This window comes from Apium graveolens, chromosome 8 (assembly GCF_009905375.1).
Source record: "Apium graveolens cultivar Ventura chromosome 8, ASM990537v1, whole genome shotgun sequence".
NCBI classification, from domain to species: domain Eukaryota; kingdom Viridiplantae; phylum Streptophyta; class Magnoliopsida; order Apiales; family Apiaceae; genus Apium; species Apium graveolens.
In genome coordinates this window covers 8,853,278-8,872,675 of record NC_133654.1, presented here as the reverse complement: position 1 = coordinate 8,872,675, position 19,398 = coordinate 8,853,278, and the positions used below count along the sequence as shown (strand labels likewise).

General features: G+C 34.6%; 1 protein-coding gene across 1 annotated transcript; it reads left to right on the top strand.

The window, feature by feature from the left end:
* Positions 1–12,490: 12,490 nt before the first annotated feature.
* Positions 12,491–14,331, top strand: LOC141677038 (F-box protein CPR1-like). The gene is made up of 2 exons (XM_074482767.1): positions 12,491–12,915; positions 14,266–14,331. The coding sequence occupies exons 1-2, from the start codon at positions 12,522–12,524 to the stop codon at positions 14,316–14,318; spliced, it is 447 nt and encodes a 148-aa protein (XP_074338868.1). The 5' UTR covers positions 12,491–12,521; the 3' UTR covers positions 14,319–14,331.
* The last annotated feature ends 5,067 nt before the right edge of the window (positions 14,332–19,398 follow it).

Sequence of the window (19,398 nt, the reverse complement as noted above, 5' to 3'; positions counted from 1 at the left end):
TGGGTACGATCATGTTAATGACCATTATAAAGTTGTAATGACTGTTCAGTGGTATCGTACTACTCGATCTAATGGTGCGCAGAATGATAAGGAAGTTCATGTTTATAGTTTAAAATCAAATTCATGGAGAAGAATTGGGAATTTTCCTTATCCAGTAAATTGTGGACGATTACCTGCTACTTTTGCTAATGGTGCTTTGTTTGGATGTGTTCTGAAGAAACAGTTGAGTCAAATCATGGAAAATATATTGCTGCCTTTGAGCTTGCAACCGAAGAATATAGAGTGGTACCAGCACTACCTGCGCATGATGATACAAGTTGCAATGTTGACAATTATATTGGGTCCATGGATGGTTTTCTTTGTGTTCAGTGTTATGTTTATCATCCAGAATGTGATGACGAGTTGGCGGAAATGGGAGACATATGGTTGCTGCAAAGGGATGGAGAAGAGGATACTTGGACCAAGTTAGTTTCGTTTAATAGACCATCTACAGTTTACCAGCCATTGGCATTTTCGAAGAGTGGCAATCATTTACTTTTGGCAAGCCAAGAAATTTTTTTGTGGTACGATCTTGTCAAGGAAGAAGTACGAGAGGAATTCAGAATTAGGGGTCTGCCTCAATACTATGAGTTAGTTGATTATATTGAGAGTCTTGTTCATCTTGATGGTGGTACAAGTGCAGAAGAGAATCAACTTATTCGAGAGAAAAAGGTGGCTGAAGACGACGAAAGTGATGAAGGTAATGCTGCTTAATCTTTCTATGTGAAGTTTAAATGCAAATTTATGTTGTTTGAATTTTGTTATTACATATATATGGTAAAATACAAGGAAAACAGTTTAAAAGACAATAATTAAATTTTAAGATGGGAAGTAATTCCCATATCAAAAGTTAGGCTTTGGCTCTCTGTGAAAGAAAAACAAGAAATATAATGTCTGAAATATAATATCAGAGTCATGCCTGTTCTTGAGCAAGTGTTTCAGTTAATGCCAAAACTTCCTAAACAAATATAATATAAGAGCCATGCCTGTTATTGAGAAATTGTTTCCGCTCTTGCCAAAACCTCCAAAACCTTCCTAATAATCTTCTTGATATATTTATAATCTGTTTGCATTTCTTTTTAACTGGGGGTATTTTACAAAATCATTGCATAAAAAGTATATTTAAGGCTGAGTTGTATAGTAGTCCTTTCATCATAGATATGTGTACTTTTCCAGCTTCTGTTACACGTGGCTTAGGTTTTTCCTTGCATCTCTTGTTGGACAATGATATTTTCCTTGATATTCATTTCCTTTCTTTCTTAAGTTTAAATTTCTATTAGGGCTTAAAGATAGACATTAACATAATTAGATTACTTCTTTACCTGTAGGAGTAAACTTTCAGATTTAATTACCTCTCCAAACTAAAAGTATATATATTATACATCTATTTTGATTATATGTGCATCAATTCACAAGCTTTATCTTCCTTCATTTCATTCCCATAAACTTTTATTCCTTCTTTCATTCTAATCATGTTTTTAAGCATATTAAATATTGTTTTCAAGCCCCAAGCAAAATCTTTATCTTTTTGAGATATAGTTCAAGAATACTAAGTGATCATATGACTTTTTAAAATCTTAGTAGGCCTGTTTGGGCACCACTTATAAGTCAACTCATGACTTCTCCTCTAAAATAACTCAATCAAATCAAAGGCCAACAAAAAACCCCTTATCCCAGAACGCAAGTCCCTGAAGATTAAAACTTGGAGTAAAAAAGCTACACATCTTTTCAATTATAGGCAAGTACAATAACTCAAACAAGATTTTTTTCCCTTAGGTAAACCAACAATAATCAGATAAAGGAGTCAAATTTATCTTTAAAATATTGAACTGAAGTTGTAGATAATTGTGGGCAAATAAGTATGTATGAGTGTAAGTATATTAAAGTGAGAAAATATCGGGAAGAAAAAACTTACTACAATAATGGTGGGTTGAACTGGAACTCTTATAGTTCGGATCAGTGAGAAGATGGGCGGGGGAGGGTGTGGTTGGGGGGTTATAGTTAAAAAAATATTGTTTTTAGTTTTCTTTAAACATTGTTAAAGAAATATTGTTAAAAAAATCATATAAGACTTATTGTTAACATAAAAGCCACCAAATTCGGTTGTTTTCATTGTTTCCAATATTTATAATTTTTGGAGGGAAATTTCCCGCCTATTTTTATTAAATTTAATAAAAATAAAAGTACAATTAAAATTTAATTCCACCGACTAAAAGCGCCGACTATAAATTTCACCTATTAAAAGTGACCGAACTTAAATTTCACCGCATGCGGTGGATTTTATTCATTCGTCAACAAAAATTTTAGTTGATTTTAAATTCCACCGAAATAGGTGGAATTTAACTTCGGTGGCTTTAAGTTGGTGGAATTTAGTTTTTTTTGTTGTAGTGTTGGTGGATTGGTAAGGATGGTAAGGGGACTGTGATACAATTAAGTTCCAAAGGCAAGCCTCGAAGAGCGCAACTAAATATTGCTGAAGCAATAGGAGTAAAAGAAGGGGGAGTTAGATAAAACACACTAACATGAAACAAATAGTAGAATCTGTCTGTCAAGTGGTAATGTGTGCGGTGAACGCTTCACTTGAGATGAATTCTCCCATTTAGTTTCCATTTGGCATGCTATACTTCAGAAAAAATGTTTATACTTTAATCAATGTTCCTCGAGTTAATATTTATACATTAAATAATGTTTCTAAAGTTCATGTTAAACGGTCCACGAACAAGGGTGTCAATTGTTTAGCTGGTTTTTGTTCTTGTTTATCAATTGTCATAACTGTTATATATCCCATGTTACACATATTAAAAAAAAGATATATATATATCTATATATCTATAATTTATAACATGTAACTCTATAATTTATAACATGTAACATACGTAATAACTTTTATTGAATCATATAGGAGTGTAAAATAATACAAATTATTACATGATAATAATATACCTATCTACATCGTGCAACATAACATGTATAGTAGCACATGCTAAGAAATAAACATAGTGTACATTATATTTGGGGTACATGAAGAATAACATGTATAGTAGTACATGCTGAGAACTAAATATAGAGTACATTATATTCCGGGTACATAAAGGATACTATAAATGATCATCCAGTGAGTCGAACTCTGCACCAACACTTTGTTGTCTGGTATAATGTATAATGTCATACAAGCAAAGATAGTACTATATTTATAAAAAATATATATGTTGATGTACAATTTAAACAATCTAAGGAAAAAATATAATTGAGAATTAATTATTTATATAATAAACAATCTTTTGACTGTTATTAAGTACTTTAGTGGCAAACATATATGTTTGTATCTCTATATATGCCTAATTTTTTTAATTACTTGAAATTTGAATGAAAGCCATAAGATCGTACAAGTAAGATGCTTTTATCAAATTTATATAAATCTATAGAAGAAATCTGTTTTTAAAAGATTAGATGACAGAATTTGAAAATATCGTGATTTATGAGAAAGGAACAACCATTGCACAATTTCCGGATAGACTTAAGAAAAAAAAATCTTTGCAACATTTCTGGACTTATCAAGATGTTTGTAAGCGTTCTTTCAAGCTGTAATGATGAGTTCTCAAAACAAGCTTTTGGTTTAAATTATCGAAGTGTCTTAATAAAATTTCCTCACAACGATAAGGTATTAGCTTATAAAACATCCAAAAAAAATAAAATGATACGTACATCTGGAGCTAGTCGAGAAAGTATCACAAAAGCCGCAATAAAGTATTTTAAATACCAATATTTTATTGACAGAACCTCTGATTATCCAAACCATAAAGTCATCACAATTTTCGACAAAGAAATAAATGAAAAGAATACATTGAATAATAACAACATATTCTTTAATGTTGGTAATATTATCATTAGCATAAACTCACCGAAATTATAGATTTTAGCATCAAAAGTCAGAACATGATAGTTAATAAGAGGAGAATTAAGCACTAGAGTGTGTGAATCAAATGTGATGATACCATAACATCCAACACTTACATAAAATTTTACTACTTACATAAACATCATACATTACTTGTCACAAACATAAGCAATGGACTTAATTAACCCTCGCTCAAATTTTTTCCAACGTTACTCTTGGAAAAAAGACATTAACATAAGCCTTATCAAAATTGCAAGGAGAGTATTCAAATTCTTTTGGAGAATGCAAATTTGAACCAAACATTTCTCATGAAAGAACAAATTTCCTCTTGGAAGATAAAGGCGTAGCTTGTAGAAGCATCATAGGACACAACATCAGAAATGAGAGGTGAACTTCTACGAAAACATATATACCGTGCCATCATTACCTACCAACAAATCCACATTTGAAGAAGGTGTTTTCTTGCAAGTATACATAGAATAGGTGGTTCTTGTATAACATGAGTTTCAAGAGTTGTTTACAAATCATAAGAATGTAAGAGTCCGGAAGGTTCTAGTGGGCTCAACTCATTATTGTTGTTTTCATAACTTCTTTGTGAGGAAGGTTCGTACTACCCAACTTTGAGGGCTAGATTTTTGTGTGTCGGATCCACACAATGATTAATTTTTAATAGGCATCTCCTTTAGACATTCTATTCTAGTATTATTAATTAGTTAATACATTCCACAATTTCCTTATCCTTTAGAATTAGTTAATTAAGTTTAGCTTCTTTGTTTCTTTTCAAATATTAGAGTACTAAGTAACATATGTGATTTACTCCTTGCTTCCACTCACTGCTGCTACTTACATCAGTACTGCAGCTAGCTCCTATACTCTGCACTCATAATTCATATATATAAATTATTTACTTTTGCGTTTTAGCTAAATAAGACCACTGATCTAGGTTGGTTGACAAAAACTCACTAATTTACATCTTCAATTTCTGAAGATTCCGATGTGAACTTCTCCTTAGATTTCACTGTAATACAAGTGGGTTGTAACTTGACCTTATCATTTCAGTTTTTTAAGATACAGATTCACATTCATTTTTCTTACAATTTCACTTAGTATAATTTAATGGAGACACCTGATTTCTCAAGCAAATTTGCAGGTAACAACAATCATAGTGTATGTTTTATCACGTACCCCGCGAGTGTTGTCTTTTCCTCGAATTCTTGATCCTGACTATGCATTTATTCCTCCTCCGTTTCTCCGCTTTACCCATGCATAACATGTTGATAACTCCGGTGAGTGGGCGGCTCCGTCCGATGGCGTTCCTGGACAATTTATGCGGGGGTGAGGTGTAGCTGCTGGTTGGGCGCCTGCAAAACAACACCGGAAGGGAGTTTGGCTCCCACGGCGCCTCCGGTGTGAGAATAAGAATAGACTTTGGAGAAGATGAAGGTATATATGTTTATGTAATTTTGAGGCTGCTGTGTATGTGTGTTTATATGTGATGGCTGCTGTGTGTTTTTGAGTGTATGATAGTGTGTGAGTGTAAGAGTAAAAATATTTTCCAACCCCTAAACCCTTCGGTCTTGGGGGTATATATAGCCCCAAGGTAGGGTTTAGGGGTAGTTACCTCTAAATCTGGGCCGTTGGATCTTGGGAGCGGAGGACGCCTGGCTTGGGCGGATTGCTTACACGTGTCCAGGGGAGGACCACCTACAGAGTGTCCTAATGGCCTCTGACACGCGTCGTGCTTTTCTGGATTGTTGGTTGTTGATAGCTGTTATAGTCACATGCCCACGTACCCCTCCTTGGCGGGTTTTAGGATGTGCATGCTTTTGCTGGGACCCCGCTCATGGCCGTCTGAGTCCGGATCCGGATCCGGGTAGGCATTAGGTCCGGGCTTCCCGTCGGATCCGGATCCGGGTAATGCGATGGGGCCGGGCCTGGCCTCTCCATTTGATTGTTCTGGGAGAGGGGGGTCTCGGACCATCGATCGAGGCTGGTGTCCTTTAGATCCAGGTTATATCCTGAACGGGTCTCTTATACCCTATCATTCGCCCCCCACTCCCTTATGCGGATTTTCTGGATGAGGGAGTAGAGTAGGATTACATGGTTGGCTTGGGAGAAAAATTTCTGCTCCTGGTTGCCCCCCAATCCGGATCTGGTATAGTAGATGCCAATCCGGATTAAGGTAGGATGGTTGATGCCTTAGAAAAATTTCTGCTCCTGGTTGCCCCCCAATCCGGATCTGGTGTAGTAGATGTCAATCCGGATTAAGGTAGGATGGTTGATGCCTTAGAAAAATTTCTGCTCCTGGTTGCCCCCCAATCCGGATCTGGTGTAGTAGATGGCAATCCGGATTAAGGTAGAATAGTTGCTGCTTCTAGAAAAATTTCTACTCCTGGTTGCCCCCCAATCCGGATCTGGTGTAGTAGATGGCAATCCGGATTAAGGTAGAATGGTTACTGCTTCTAGAAAAATTTCTGCTCCTGGTTTCCCCCCAATCCGGAACTGGTATGGTAGATGCCAATCCGGATTTAGGTAGAATAGTTGCTGCTTCTAGAAAAATTTCTGCTCCTGGTTGCCCCCCAATCCGGAACTAGTATAGTAGATGCCAATGCGGATTAAGGTAGAATAGTTGCTGCTTCTAGAAAAATTTCTGCTCCTGGTTGCCCCCCAATCCGGAACTGGTGTAGTGGATCCCAATCCGGATTAGGGTAGAATTATTTCAAACATGAAACTGTTGACAATGATCCAGACTATTGTTATTGATCCGGTTCCTGGGCTATGGAATTCGAAAGGTTTGGGAATTTAAACGGTTTTGCTCATTTTCCCCCCTTCGAATTTGAATTTTGGGCAGTTACTTTACTTGATAATTGGGCCATAATGATGACTTGATATAAATGTGCATTATGTGTATATATTAATATACATATTTGTCTCTTTTTTTTTGTAACTGCTGGGATAACCAACCCCTGGCTGCCACGTGGCAGGGGTGGTTTCTCTCCCCTTCCCCTATAAAAGCCGCAGCCTCCTTTCTTTTTCTCTTCTTATTTTCATTCTTTTCTCTGATTTCTTCTAACTTTTTCTTTCTGGTTGCTTCTGTCTCCTTCTTACTAGGCTCTTTTTGATTCTTTTTTGCCTTAGCCCCAATTCGGTCGAAGACAGATCTCCTGGATTGCTGAGAGTCTCCGGACTCTTCTTGCTCATCATCTTGTTCAAATTCCATCTGAGCCCGAGCTTGTTCATCTCTGTAGAGCCTGATTGCTTCAACAAGTTCATGGCTTGTTAAGTTAGCCATATGCTCCTCTACAACTGGAACATTTGTGTACTTGTATTGATTTAGCTCTATGACATTTCTAGCATCCCTGATCGGGGTATGCTGTGTCAGTGGTTGCTCCTGGAAGGTCTCCCTGTCTCCTCCAAGTTCTTGAACTTGAGAGGGGTCTTGATCCTGAATATGGGTATTGGCGGAGGTCCTACCAGCTGTACTTTTTCCTGCTCTTGCCATCACCACAAATGTACAAACAACTGACCAAGATTTGAGGCTATAAATGTGGATCTGAGGTTGTTTTTTTGAAGATTACAAAAAATTTCCAGAATAACAGCAAGCAAATTTTCTGGGTTTTGCTAACAACAATACTAAACAAGAACAACAGCCTCTTGAACACAAAAGAAAATATGCAAGCTAAAACAATTCTGGGTTTTAAAATTACCAAGACTATCAAACCCCAGGCTTCAAGACTATCAAGATTATCAAACTCTAAACAACCAAAACTTAACAAGAGCGGGCTCACACAAACATGGCCTAAAGTAACGAGTTCACACAAACGTGGCTAAAATAAACATTCATATTGAAGAAAGGTTTTGGTTGTTTATGTTCTTACAGTTTTGAAAGTGGACTCTCTCAAGAGTTTGCTGATGAAGATGAATCCAGGGGCACCGAGACCCAAGAATGGAGCGCCCCTCCTTCTAGCACCAAATGATAACTCCGGTGAGCGGGCGGCTCCGTCCGACGGAGTTCCTGGACAATCTGTGTGGGGGTGAGGTGTAGCTGCTGGTTGGGCGCCTGCAAAACAACACCGGAAGGGGGGTTTGGCTCCCACGGTGCCTCCGGTGTGAGAATAAGAACATGCTTTGGAGAAAATGAAGGTATATATGTTTATGTAATTTAGAGGCTGTTGTGTATGTGTGTTTATATATGATGGCTGCTGTGTGTTTTTGAGTGTATGAGAGTGTGTGAGTGTGAGAGTAAAAATATTTTCCAACCCCTAAACCCTTCGGTCTTGGGGGTATATATAGCCCCAAGGTAGGGTTTAGGGGTAGTTACCTCTAAATCTGGACCGTTGGATCTTGGGAGCGGAGGACGCCTGGCTTGGGCGGATTGCTTACACATGTCCAGGGGAGGACCACCTCCAGAGTGTCCTAACGGCCTCTGACACGCACCGTGCTTTTCTGGAGTGTTGGTTGTTGATAGCTGTCATAGTCACGTGCCCACGTACCCCTCCTTGGCGGGTTGTAGGATGTGCATGCGTTTGCTGGGACCCCGCTCATGGCCGTCTTAGTCCGGATCCGGGTAGGCATTAGGTCTGGGCTGTCCGTCAGATCCGGATCCGGGTAATGCGATGGGGCCGGGCCTGACCTCTCTATTTGATTATTCTGGGAGAGGGGGGTCTGGGACTATCGATCGAGTCTGGTGTCTTTTAGATCCAGGTTACATCCTGGCCGGGTCTCTTATACCCTATCACATGTCAATAGAAGTTTCCCATCTTCCTTTTCTCTTTTAGCCCACTCCTCTTTAATAAGCAATAGCTATCTGTCGTTGTTCTCAGGTTTACCTCGAAGTCTCTCCTTGTTAGTTTTCAAAGAGCCGATAGTTTCTTCCACTTTCATCTTCTCCAAGTCTCCGAATTGTTCCATGGTAGAGGAAATTTGAAGGAAGTTTGAGGGCACCGCTCTTAGCAGCTTCTTGACCATATATGATTCTGCGATTTCTTCACCAAGTGCACATATGTTAACCACGAGTCCACTCATTTCCAGATAGAAGTCGTCAAGGGAATCTGTATCCTTCATGATCATTGCTTCGAACCCACTCCTTAGAGTTTGTATCCTCGCCTTCTTCACGCGATCAACATCTTGACACGTGACCCTTACAGCTTCCCAAGCTTGTTTTGCAGTCTCTTTCTCTGCCAATGACAGAAGAATATCTTCGGGGATGCCATGATATATAGCCGCAAGAGCAATCTTGTATGACCTGTTATCGACCACTACATTTTTCTCCTTCGATTCTACAACACCCAAACACCATGGGCCTGCAAGTAGACTTTCATTTTCATTGCCCATGTTGTGTAATTTCCTCTTGACGATATGGGATAATTTAAGCTCACTGCACCATCCTTATTTTTTCCCGTTTCCACTGTCAACATCTTGGGCATTCACTGGGGACACCCGAGCCCTTATAACAGAATGTTGAATAAATACAAAACAATCTTACATATATTACTAAGGTTTAATTTGAAACTATGAAAAATAAGATGCACGTTCAACTCGTCTTTTATTCAATGAGAATATACAAGATAAATTGCCATGCTAGAAAATAGGAACTGCAGAAACTAATTTTTTAATACAACTCAAACTCACCCGCTGTATACTTATTGACTCCTAAAAACTCTCCATGCCTCCAAAGATCACGTCCAACTACAAGACTCGCGGTTTACAGAGTAACAGGATAACAAGCACACATTTTAATAAATCAAATAAATAAAAACAAGTTTAGAAGAAAATCCCAACAATCTCAACTTACATCAGGGAACAATCTTTCTTTATCTTGTTTAACTAATTTGTTGAATTAGGGAATAAGAACTCTTCAATGTGTGCCTCTAGATTCCGTTTAGCACCTCCATCATACTCATCTTTCGATATATCATCCTCCATCATACTCATCTTTCGATATATCATCCTATCAATATAGGATATGCTTACTAATCCTAATGATGATTATGTGATAATCCTGATGAGAAATCGAAAAGAAAAAGAGGAGAAAAGAAAATAAAGACTTACAGATTTGTAGCACGGCAGAAAAACGGAGAACAGCGAAAGCGAAGAACAAGATCCAAGGCTTCAAAATCTCGAAAATGACTTCGAAAATGCTCAGCAATGGGAGAAGAAAATGGCGACTGTTGTTTTTTTTTTATATGCGAACAGAGAATAAAAGGGGGAAGAGAGCAGCTTTTTATAGGGGCTGGGGGAGGACAACCACCCCTGCCACGTGGCAAGGTGCAATTGGGCCTAGGAGCGGTTACCAAAAAATGTATATATACATTTATATATGCATATTTAAAAGCTCAATAAATCCCATAATCATTATGGGGCGGTTTTCTAGGGAGTTACTGCCCAAAACTTCTATTATGTTTTAAGTCTTGTCTGAGTCCTCTGAATGTGGTTTACCGGTTTGTTATGGTTTATAATGTTCATGAGATTTTGTAGGAGTGTTTTGAATAAGTTTCGGCTATGTGGAGTAATAGGGTTTATTTAGGATTCATTCAGTACTTAATTCCTTATTTTTAGCTTAGATAAGTGGTATTCTCTTTCATAATATTATTTAATCTGTTTTATACTCTTTTGCAAGAATAAGATCAACTTGAATACTTTGTGTTTCTCTCGTTTTACATTGCAAACACATATCTATATATATTACTCAAACCAGGACGGTAGAAGGTGTATACTTTCTTCACAAACACACCCAGTAATGGCCCGGTTAAAGTTTAAGGTTAATATTGATGATTCTACGAGTCAAATTTGTAACCAATGACCTACTTGAGTCATTTGACGGTAATGAGTCATCTAATTGATGTTTAACCTAAATAATAAATAATATTCATGCAGACTAATATATAATATATAATTGAGTTAAAATAAAATTAAAGCTATTAAACCATAAATACACCGTGCTACACTGTGCATAGCACGGATTCTAAACTAGTAAATTTTAAAGAATGAATTATTATAAACATCTTTTAGTACTTCAAATATAGTATATACATATCTCTCTGCAGGGATGTCTTTTTTGTATAGGAGGGATAAAAAAACTTCTTATATTATGTAATTTCTTACATAAATAGATAATTACTTTATTAATCTTTTATATTAATATTTTATAAATATATAATTTTTCTATGAAATTATCTACATATGTAATTCTAATATAAATATTGGCTCTTGTAATCAATTATCCATTGATATTTGAATGATTTTAAGATACAAAATAAGTGTGATTTGCAAAAGTATTTTTAATTTCACAAATCAATGAACAAAAAGAAACAAAAAAAATATAGAAATTAAATTAAAAAATGATCCTTACTATTATCGAAAAACTTAATAAAATCACTTTGCTTATCACTTCTTCGTAAAAGTAATGTTTTCTCTCATTTTCAAGTCATTTGTTCATACTACAGGCATTCACAATATATATATGCCTCATTAACATGCGTTTTTATGATTTTTTTTATTTCTTTAAAACTAATATTTTAATTTACATAAAGTGTAATGTATAATTGTGTTTTTTTAAAAATGTTTTTAAAAATTGATTTTTCAGTAATAGAAATGACCATATTTTGTGATATTTTGGGCGTTTTGGGTGATACTGTGAGCTATTACCCAACAATAAAAAACACTTTTTGCAAAAGCGGTAAACATAATTTCTTTTTGCCCTTATTACCACAAAAACACTCATTTCCATCTCTACTGTTTTCACTCTTAATCATCCCCATCTTCATCTTCATATAAATTAAACTCTAAAAAAATGTCAGATGAACTGCTTGCCCTCATTTTCATCCACCTACCGGTGTTCATTTTAATGAGGCTGCGCTGCGTTTCAAAGCAATTTCGTGACTTGATAGACAGTCCATATTTCGCCAACGTGCATCTTCGTCATTTGGTGAGAAATCGTTTGAATCGAAATATACTTTGCAGAAGTATGGATCCCGATCTAAATTGCAAAAGTGTGGGTTTACATTGTGTTGAAATTGATACACTCCGTTGTTTTGAACCAAAATGTCCAGGGGGACGTTATAATTCTTCTACTCAATTAATTGGTATGTGTAACGGTGTTATTTTATTTTATGATCAATGTATTAAGGAAATCACATTTTGGAATCCAGCAATTCGCACATATATTGATGTGATTCTTCCTCGTGTTAGTATTCCTCAAGGTTCTTTTTATAATCATACATATAATAATCTGGGGTTTGGGTACGATCGTGTTAATGAGGATTATAAAGTTGTAATGACGGTTCAGTGGTATCGTAGTACTCGATCTAATGGTGCGCAGAATGATAAGGAAGTTCATGTTTATAGTTTAAAATCAAATTCATGGAGAAGAATTGGGAATTTTCCTTATTCAGTAAATTGTGGACGATTACCTGCTACTTTTGCTAATGGTGCTTTGTTTTGGATGTGTTCTGAAGAAACTGTTGACTCAAATCACGGAAAATATATTGCTGCCTTTGAGCTTGCAACCGAAGAATATAGAGTGGTACCAGCACTACCTGCCTATGATGATACAAGTTGCAATGTTGACATTTATATTGGGTCCATGGAAGGTTTTCTTTGTGTTCAGTGTTATGTTTATCATCCAGAATGTGATGACGAGTTGGCGGAAATGGGAGACATATGGTTACTGCAAAGGGATGGAGAAGAGGATACTTGGACCAAGTTAGTTTCGTTTAATAGACCATCTACAGTTTACCAGCCATTGGCATTTTCGAAGAGTGGCAATCATTTACTTTTGGCAAGCCAAGAAAAGTTTTTGTGGTACGATCTTGTCAAGGAAGAAGTACGAGAGGAATTCAGAATTAGGGGTCTGCCTCAATACTATGAGTCAGTTGCTTATATTGAGAGTCTTGTTCATCTTGATGGTGGTACAAGTGCAGAAGAGAATCAACTTATTCGAGAGAAAAAGGTGGCTGAAGACGACGAAAGTGATGAAGGTAATGCTGCTTAATCATTCTATGTGAAGTTTAAATGCAAATTTATGTTGTTTGAATTTTGTTATTACATATATATGGTAAAATACAAGGAAAACATTTTAAAAGACAATAATTAAATTTTAAGATGGGAAGTAATTCCCATATCAGAAGTAAGGCTTTGGCTCTCTGTGAAAGAAAAACAAGAAATACAATGTCTGAAATATAATATCAGAGTCATGCCTGTTCTTGAGCAAGTGTTTCAGCTAATGCCAAAACTTCCTAAACAAATATAATATAAGAGCCATGCCTGTTCTTGAGAAATTGTTTCCCCTCTTGCCAAAACCTCCAAAACCTTCCTAATAATCTTCTTGACATATTTATAATCTGTTTGCGTTTCTTTTTAACTGGGGGTATTTTACAAAATCTTTGCATAAAAAGTATATTTAAGGCTGAGCTGTATAGTAGTCCTTTCGTCATAGATATGTGTACTATTTGCGGCTTCTGTTACACGTGGCTTAGGTTTTTCCTTGCATCTCTTGTTGGACAATGATATTTTCCTTGATATTCATTTCCTTTCTTTCTTAAGTTTAAATTTCTATAAGGGCTTAAAGATAGACATTAACATAATTAGATTACTTCTTTCCCTGTAGGAGTAAACTTTCAGATTTAATTACCTCTCCAAGCTAAAAGTATATATATTATACATCTATTTTGATTATATGTGCATCAATTCACAAGCTTTATCTTCCTTCATTTCATTCCCATAAACTTTTATTCCTTCCTTCCTTCTAATCATGTTTTAAGCATATTAAATATTGTTTTCAAGCCCCAAGCAAAATCTTTATCTTTTTGAGATATAGTTCAAGAATACTAAGTGATCATATGACTTTTTAAAATCTTATTAGGCCTGTTTGGGCACCACTTATAAGTCAACTCATGACTTATAAGCGGTAACAGTTTATTGACCAGTGTTTGTCGACCCAAATTATAAGTTGAATTTTTAAATTTATAATTTATAAGCTCATAAATTGAATTTTACTAGCGATGTACTTTTTCTTAACTTATTTTGATTTTTCACTTTTTATTAACTTTATTTTTTAAATATATGTTTTAAATGTTATTCTAATTTAAAATTCATGAATGAAAATAATTATATTTCAAAATTATCTATTTGGGTTCATTTAATTAAAAAAATCTGACTCATAAGTAAAATTATTAAAACATTCATTTTAAATCATAAGTTAAAATTATTGAAAATTCACTAACTCAATCTTATTACAAAAAAATTTGTAATGCAAAATTTATATATGTAACCCTTGATTTTGTCAATTGACTAGTATTAATTTAGAAATTTTCATGTTTTTGCCAAAGGTCTACGGCTGCTAAGTAGCATGGCTATGGAGATCCTTGAAGATGCAGTTTGAGTGGGCTTGCTCCTGAAGGTTTTCTTACAATTGTCAACTCTTGTGCTAAAGCCTGTTTGTACTATGGATAATGAGATGACTATGAGAGTTTGATGATTTTAATCATGTATTGTTTTGTATCAAATATCTGTATCTTTGCAGTCCAGAATGTTTTGGTTTATGCCTTAGTCTAGATCATGTGCATGCCTCTGGAATAGTATAGATCATGCGGAGGCTAAGTATATTTCTGTTTTGCAGAAACCTTAGTAATTTAATACCCCCTCTGATCATGGGTGAGAATATATTCATGCTGTAATAAAATTAAATTTGAATGTCTTAGCATTATTATGACAAATTTTATAGCATCGCAATTGTCTAAAATTTGATGATTTATATTTCATGCTATATTTCATTACGAATTAATATATCTAATTAAGAAGAATTAATTTCTATATAGAATTAGTAAATTGTAGATTTCTTAGACCAAATTTCCAGCATTAATAGATCCACATTTCATGTGCATGCCTCTGGAATAGTATAGATCATGCGGAGGCTAAGTATATTTCTGTTTTGCAGAAACCTTAGTAATTTAATACCCCCTCTGATCATAGGTGAGAATATATTCATGCTGTAATAAAATTAAATTTGAATGTCTTAGCATTATTATGACAAATTTTATAGCATCGCAATTGTCTAAAATTTGATGATTTATATTTCATGCTATATTTCATTACAAATTAATATATCTAATTAAGAAGAATTAATTTCTATAAAGAATTAGTAAATTGTAGATTTCTTAGACCAAATTTCCAGCATTAATAGATCCACATTTCATCTGTGAATTAGATTAACGAAAAAATTGTGTCAATAGTAAATTAAGACGTATATGGGTATATTGCTAGAGATGAGTTTGCATATTAAAACGTATATGGATGTATTGCTAGAGATCAGTTTGCATATTGCACTACAAGAAAAATTACTAAAATCCACCACCAAATATCGCTGGAATTTAGCTATAATCGACCATATTATGTGGAATTTAGTATAAAATCGACCGAAGCATGTTGGTGGCTTTTAAGAGGGTGGATTTTAAGTTTTACGGTAGAATTTATATAAAATCGACCGAATCATTGGTCGCTTTTATAAAATTTAAAATTTGAAGTTCAAAATTTTGTGAAAATTTGAATCTCCCACCCAAGAATAAATTACACCAAAATCGGTCGATTTTAGCATAAAAATGTTTCAGAAAAACAATGAAGAACCACCCCACCCATCAACCGTGCAACCACCACCTACCACCGGGAAAAAATTCCGGTGACTCCATCTCTCACCATTTCGCTCTCCGTTTTGCTTCTCCTTTCTCGATCTATCTCTTCGTCCCCTTCTTTCTAGCTCACTCTCACTCAATCACCATCTCTCCTGATTCTCTTTCATAATCTCTCCTCAGTCTCCCAATTCATCTCTCATATAAGTGAGCCAAATAAAATCTGCCAGCACCCTACAACAACCTCAACTCAAACCAACAAATAAAATCTCTCCACTTCTCCTCTAAAACAACTCAATCAAATTAAAGGCCAACAAAAAACCCCTTCTCCCAGAGCGCAAGTCCCTGAAGATTAAAACTTGGTGTAAAAAATCTACACATCTTTTCAATTATAGGCAAGTACAATAACTCAAACAAGATTTTTTTTTCCCATAGGTAACCCAACAATAATCAGATAAACGAGTCAAATTTATCTTTAAAATGTTGAACTGAAGTTGTAGATAATTGTGGGCAAATAAGTATGTATGAGTGTAAGTATAGTAAAGTGAGAAAATATGGGAAGAAAAAACTTACTACAATAATGGTGGGTTGAACTGGAACTCTTATAGTTCGGATCAGTGAAAAGATGGGCGGGGGAGGGTGTGGTTGGGGGGTTATAGTTAAAAAAATATTGTTTTTAGTTTTTTTTAAACATTGTTAAAGAAATATTTTTAAAAAAAAATCATATAAGACTTATTGTTAACATAAAAGCCACCAAATTCGGTTGTTTTCATTGTTTCCAATATTTATAATTTTTGGAGGGAAATTTCCCGCCTATTTTTATTAAATTTAATAAAAATAAAAGTACAATTAAAATTTAATTCCACCGACTAAAAGCGCCGACTATAAATTTCACCTATTAAAAGTGACCGAACTTAAATTTCACCGCATGCGGTGGATTTTATTCATTCGTCAACGAAAATTTTAGTTGATTTTAAATTCCACCGAAATCGGTGGAATTTAACTTCAGTGGCTTTAAGTTGGTGGAATTTAGTTTTTTTTTTGTTGTAGTTTTGGTGGATTGGTAAGGATGGTAAGGGGACTGTGATACAATTAAGTTCCAAAGGCAAGCCTCGAAGAGCGCAACTAAATATTTCTGAAGCAATAGGAGTAAAAGAAGGGGGAGTTAGATAAAACACACTAACATGAAACAGATAGTAGAATCTGTCTGTCAAGTGGTAATGTGTGCGGTGAACGCTTCACTTGAGATGAATTCTCCCATTTAGTTTCCATTTGGCATGCTATACTTCAGAAAAAATGTTTATACATTAATCAATGTTCCTCGAGTTATTATTTATACATTAAATAATGTTTCTAAAGTTCATGTTAAATGGTCCACGAACAAGGGTGTCAATTGTTTAGCTGGTTTTTGTTCTTGTTTATCAATTATCATAACTGTTATATATCCCATGTTACTCATATTAAAAAAAAGACGTATATATCTATATATCTATAATTTATAACATGTAACTCTATAATTTATAACATGTAACATACGTAATAACTTTTATTGTATCATATAGGAGTGCAAAATAATAAAAATTATTACATGATAATAATATACCTATATACATCGTGCAACATAACATGTATAGTAGCACATGCTAAGAAATAAACCTAAAGTACATTATATTTGGGGTACATGAAGAATAACATATATAGTAGTACATGCTGAGAACTAAATATAGAGTACATTATATTCCGGGTACATAAAGAATACTATAAATGATCATCCTGCACCAACACTTTGTTTTCTGGTATAATGTATAATGTCATACAAGCAAAGAGAGTACTATATTTATAAAAAATATATATGTTGATGTACAATTTAAACAATCTAAGGAAAAAATATAATTGAGAATTAATTATTTATATAATAAACAATCTTTTGACTGTTATTAAGTACTTTAGTGCCAAAAATATATGTTTGTATCTCTATATATGCCTAATTTTTTTAATTACTTGAAATTTGAATGAAAGCCATAAGATCGTACAAGTAAGATGCTTTTTATCAAATTTATATAAATCTATGGAAGAAATCTGTTTTTAAAAGATTAGATGACAGAATTTGAAAATATCGTGATTTATAACGAGGTGATACTAAGAGAAAGGAACAACCATTGCACAATTTCCGGATAGACTTAAGAAAAAAAAATCTTTGCAACATTTCTGGACTTATTAAGATGTTTGTAAGCCTTCTTTCAAGCTGTAATGATGAGTTCTCAAAACAAGCTTTTGGTTTAAATTATCGAAGTGTCTCAATAAAATTTCCTCACAACGATAAGGTATTAGCTTATAAAACATCCAAAAAAAAATAAAATGATACGTACATCTGGAGCTAGTCGAGAAAGTATCATAAAAGCCGCAATAAAGTATTTTAAATACCAATATTTTATTGACAGAACCTCTGATTATCCAAACCATAAAGTCATCATAATTTTCGACAAAGAAATAAATGAAAAGAATACATTGAATAATAACAACATATTCTTTAACGTTGGTAATATTATCATTAGCATAAACTCACCGAAATTATAGATTTTAGCATCAAAAGTCAGAACATGATAGTTAATAAGAGGAGAATTAAGCACTAGAGTGTGTGAATCAAATGTGATGATACCATAACATCCAACACTTACATAAAATTTTAGTACTTACATAAACATCAAAGTTACATTACTTGTCACAAACATAAACAATGGGCTTAATTAACCCTCACTCAAATTTTTTCCAACGTTACTCTTGGAAAAAAGACATTAACATAAGCCTTATCAAAATTGCAAGGAGAGTATTCAAATTCTTTTGGAGAATGCAAATTTGAACCAAACATTTCTCATGAAAGAACAAATTTCCTCTTGAAAGATAAAGGCGTAGCTTGTAGAAGCATCATAGGACACAACATCAGAAATGAGAGGTGAACTTCTACGAAAACATATATACCGTGCCATCATTACCTACCAACAAATCCATATTTGAAGAAGGTGTTTTCTTGCAAGTATACATAGAATAGGTGGTTCTTGTATAATATGAGTTTCAAGAGTTGTTTATAAATCATAAGAATGTAAGAGTCCGGAAGGTTCTAGTGGGCTTAACTCAATATTGTTGTCTTCATAACTTCTTTGTGAGGAAGGTTCGTACTACCCAACTTTGAGGGCTAGATTTTTGTGTGTCAGATCCACACAATGATTAATTTTTAATAGGCATCTCCTTTAGACATTCTATTCTAGTATTATTAATTAGTTAATACATTCCAAAATTTCTTTATCCTTTAGAATTAGTTAATTAAGTTCAGCTTCTTTATTTCTTTTCAAATATTAGAGTACTAAGTAACATATGTGATTTACTCCTTGCTTCCACTCACTGCAGCTACTTACATCAGTACTGCAGCTAGCTCCAATACTCTGCACTCATAATTCATATATATAAATTATTTACTTTTGCATTTCAGCTAAATAAGACCACTGATCTAGGTTGGTTGACAAAAACTCACTAATTTACATCTTCAATTTCTGAAGATTCCGATGTGAACTTCTCCTTAGATTTCACTGTAATACAAGTGGGTTGTAACTTGACCTTGTCATTTCAGTTTTTTAAGATACAGATTCACATTCATTTTTCTTACAATTTCACTTAGTATAATTTAATGGAGACACCTGATTTCTCAAGCAAATTTGCAGGTAACAACAATCATAGTGTATGTTTTATCACGTACCCCGCGAGTGTTGTCTTTTCCTCGAATTCTTGATCCTGACTATGCATCTATTCCTCCTCTGTTTCTCCGCTTTACCCACTCATAAC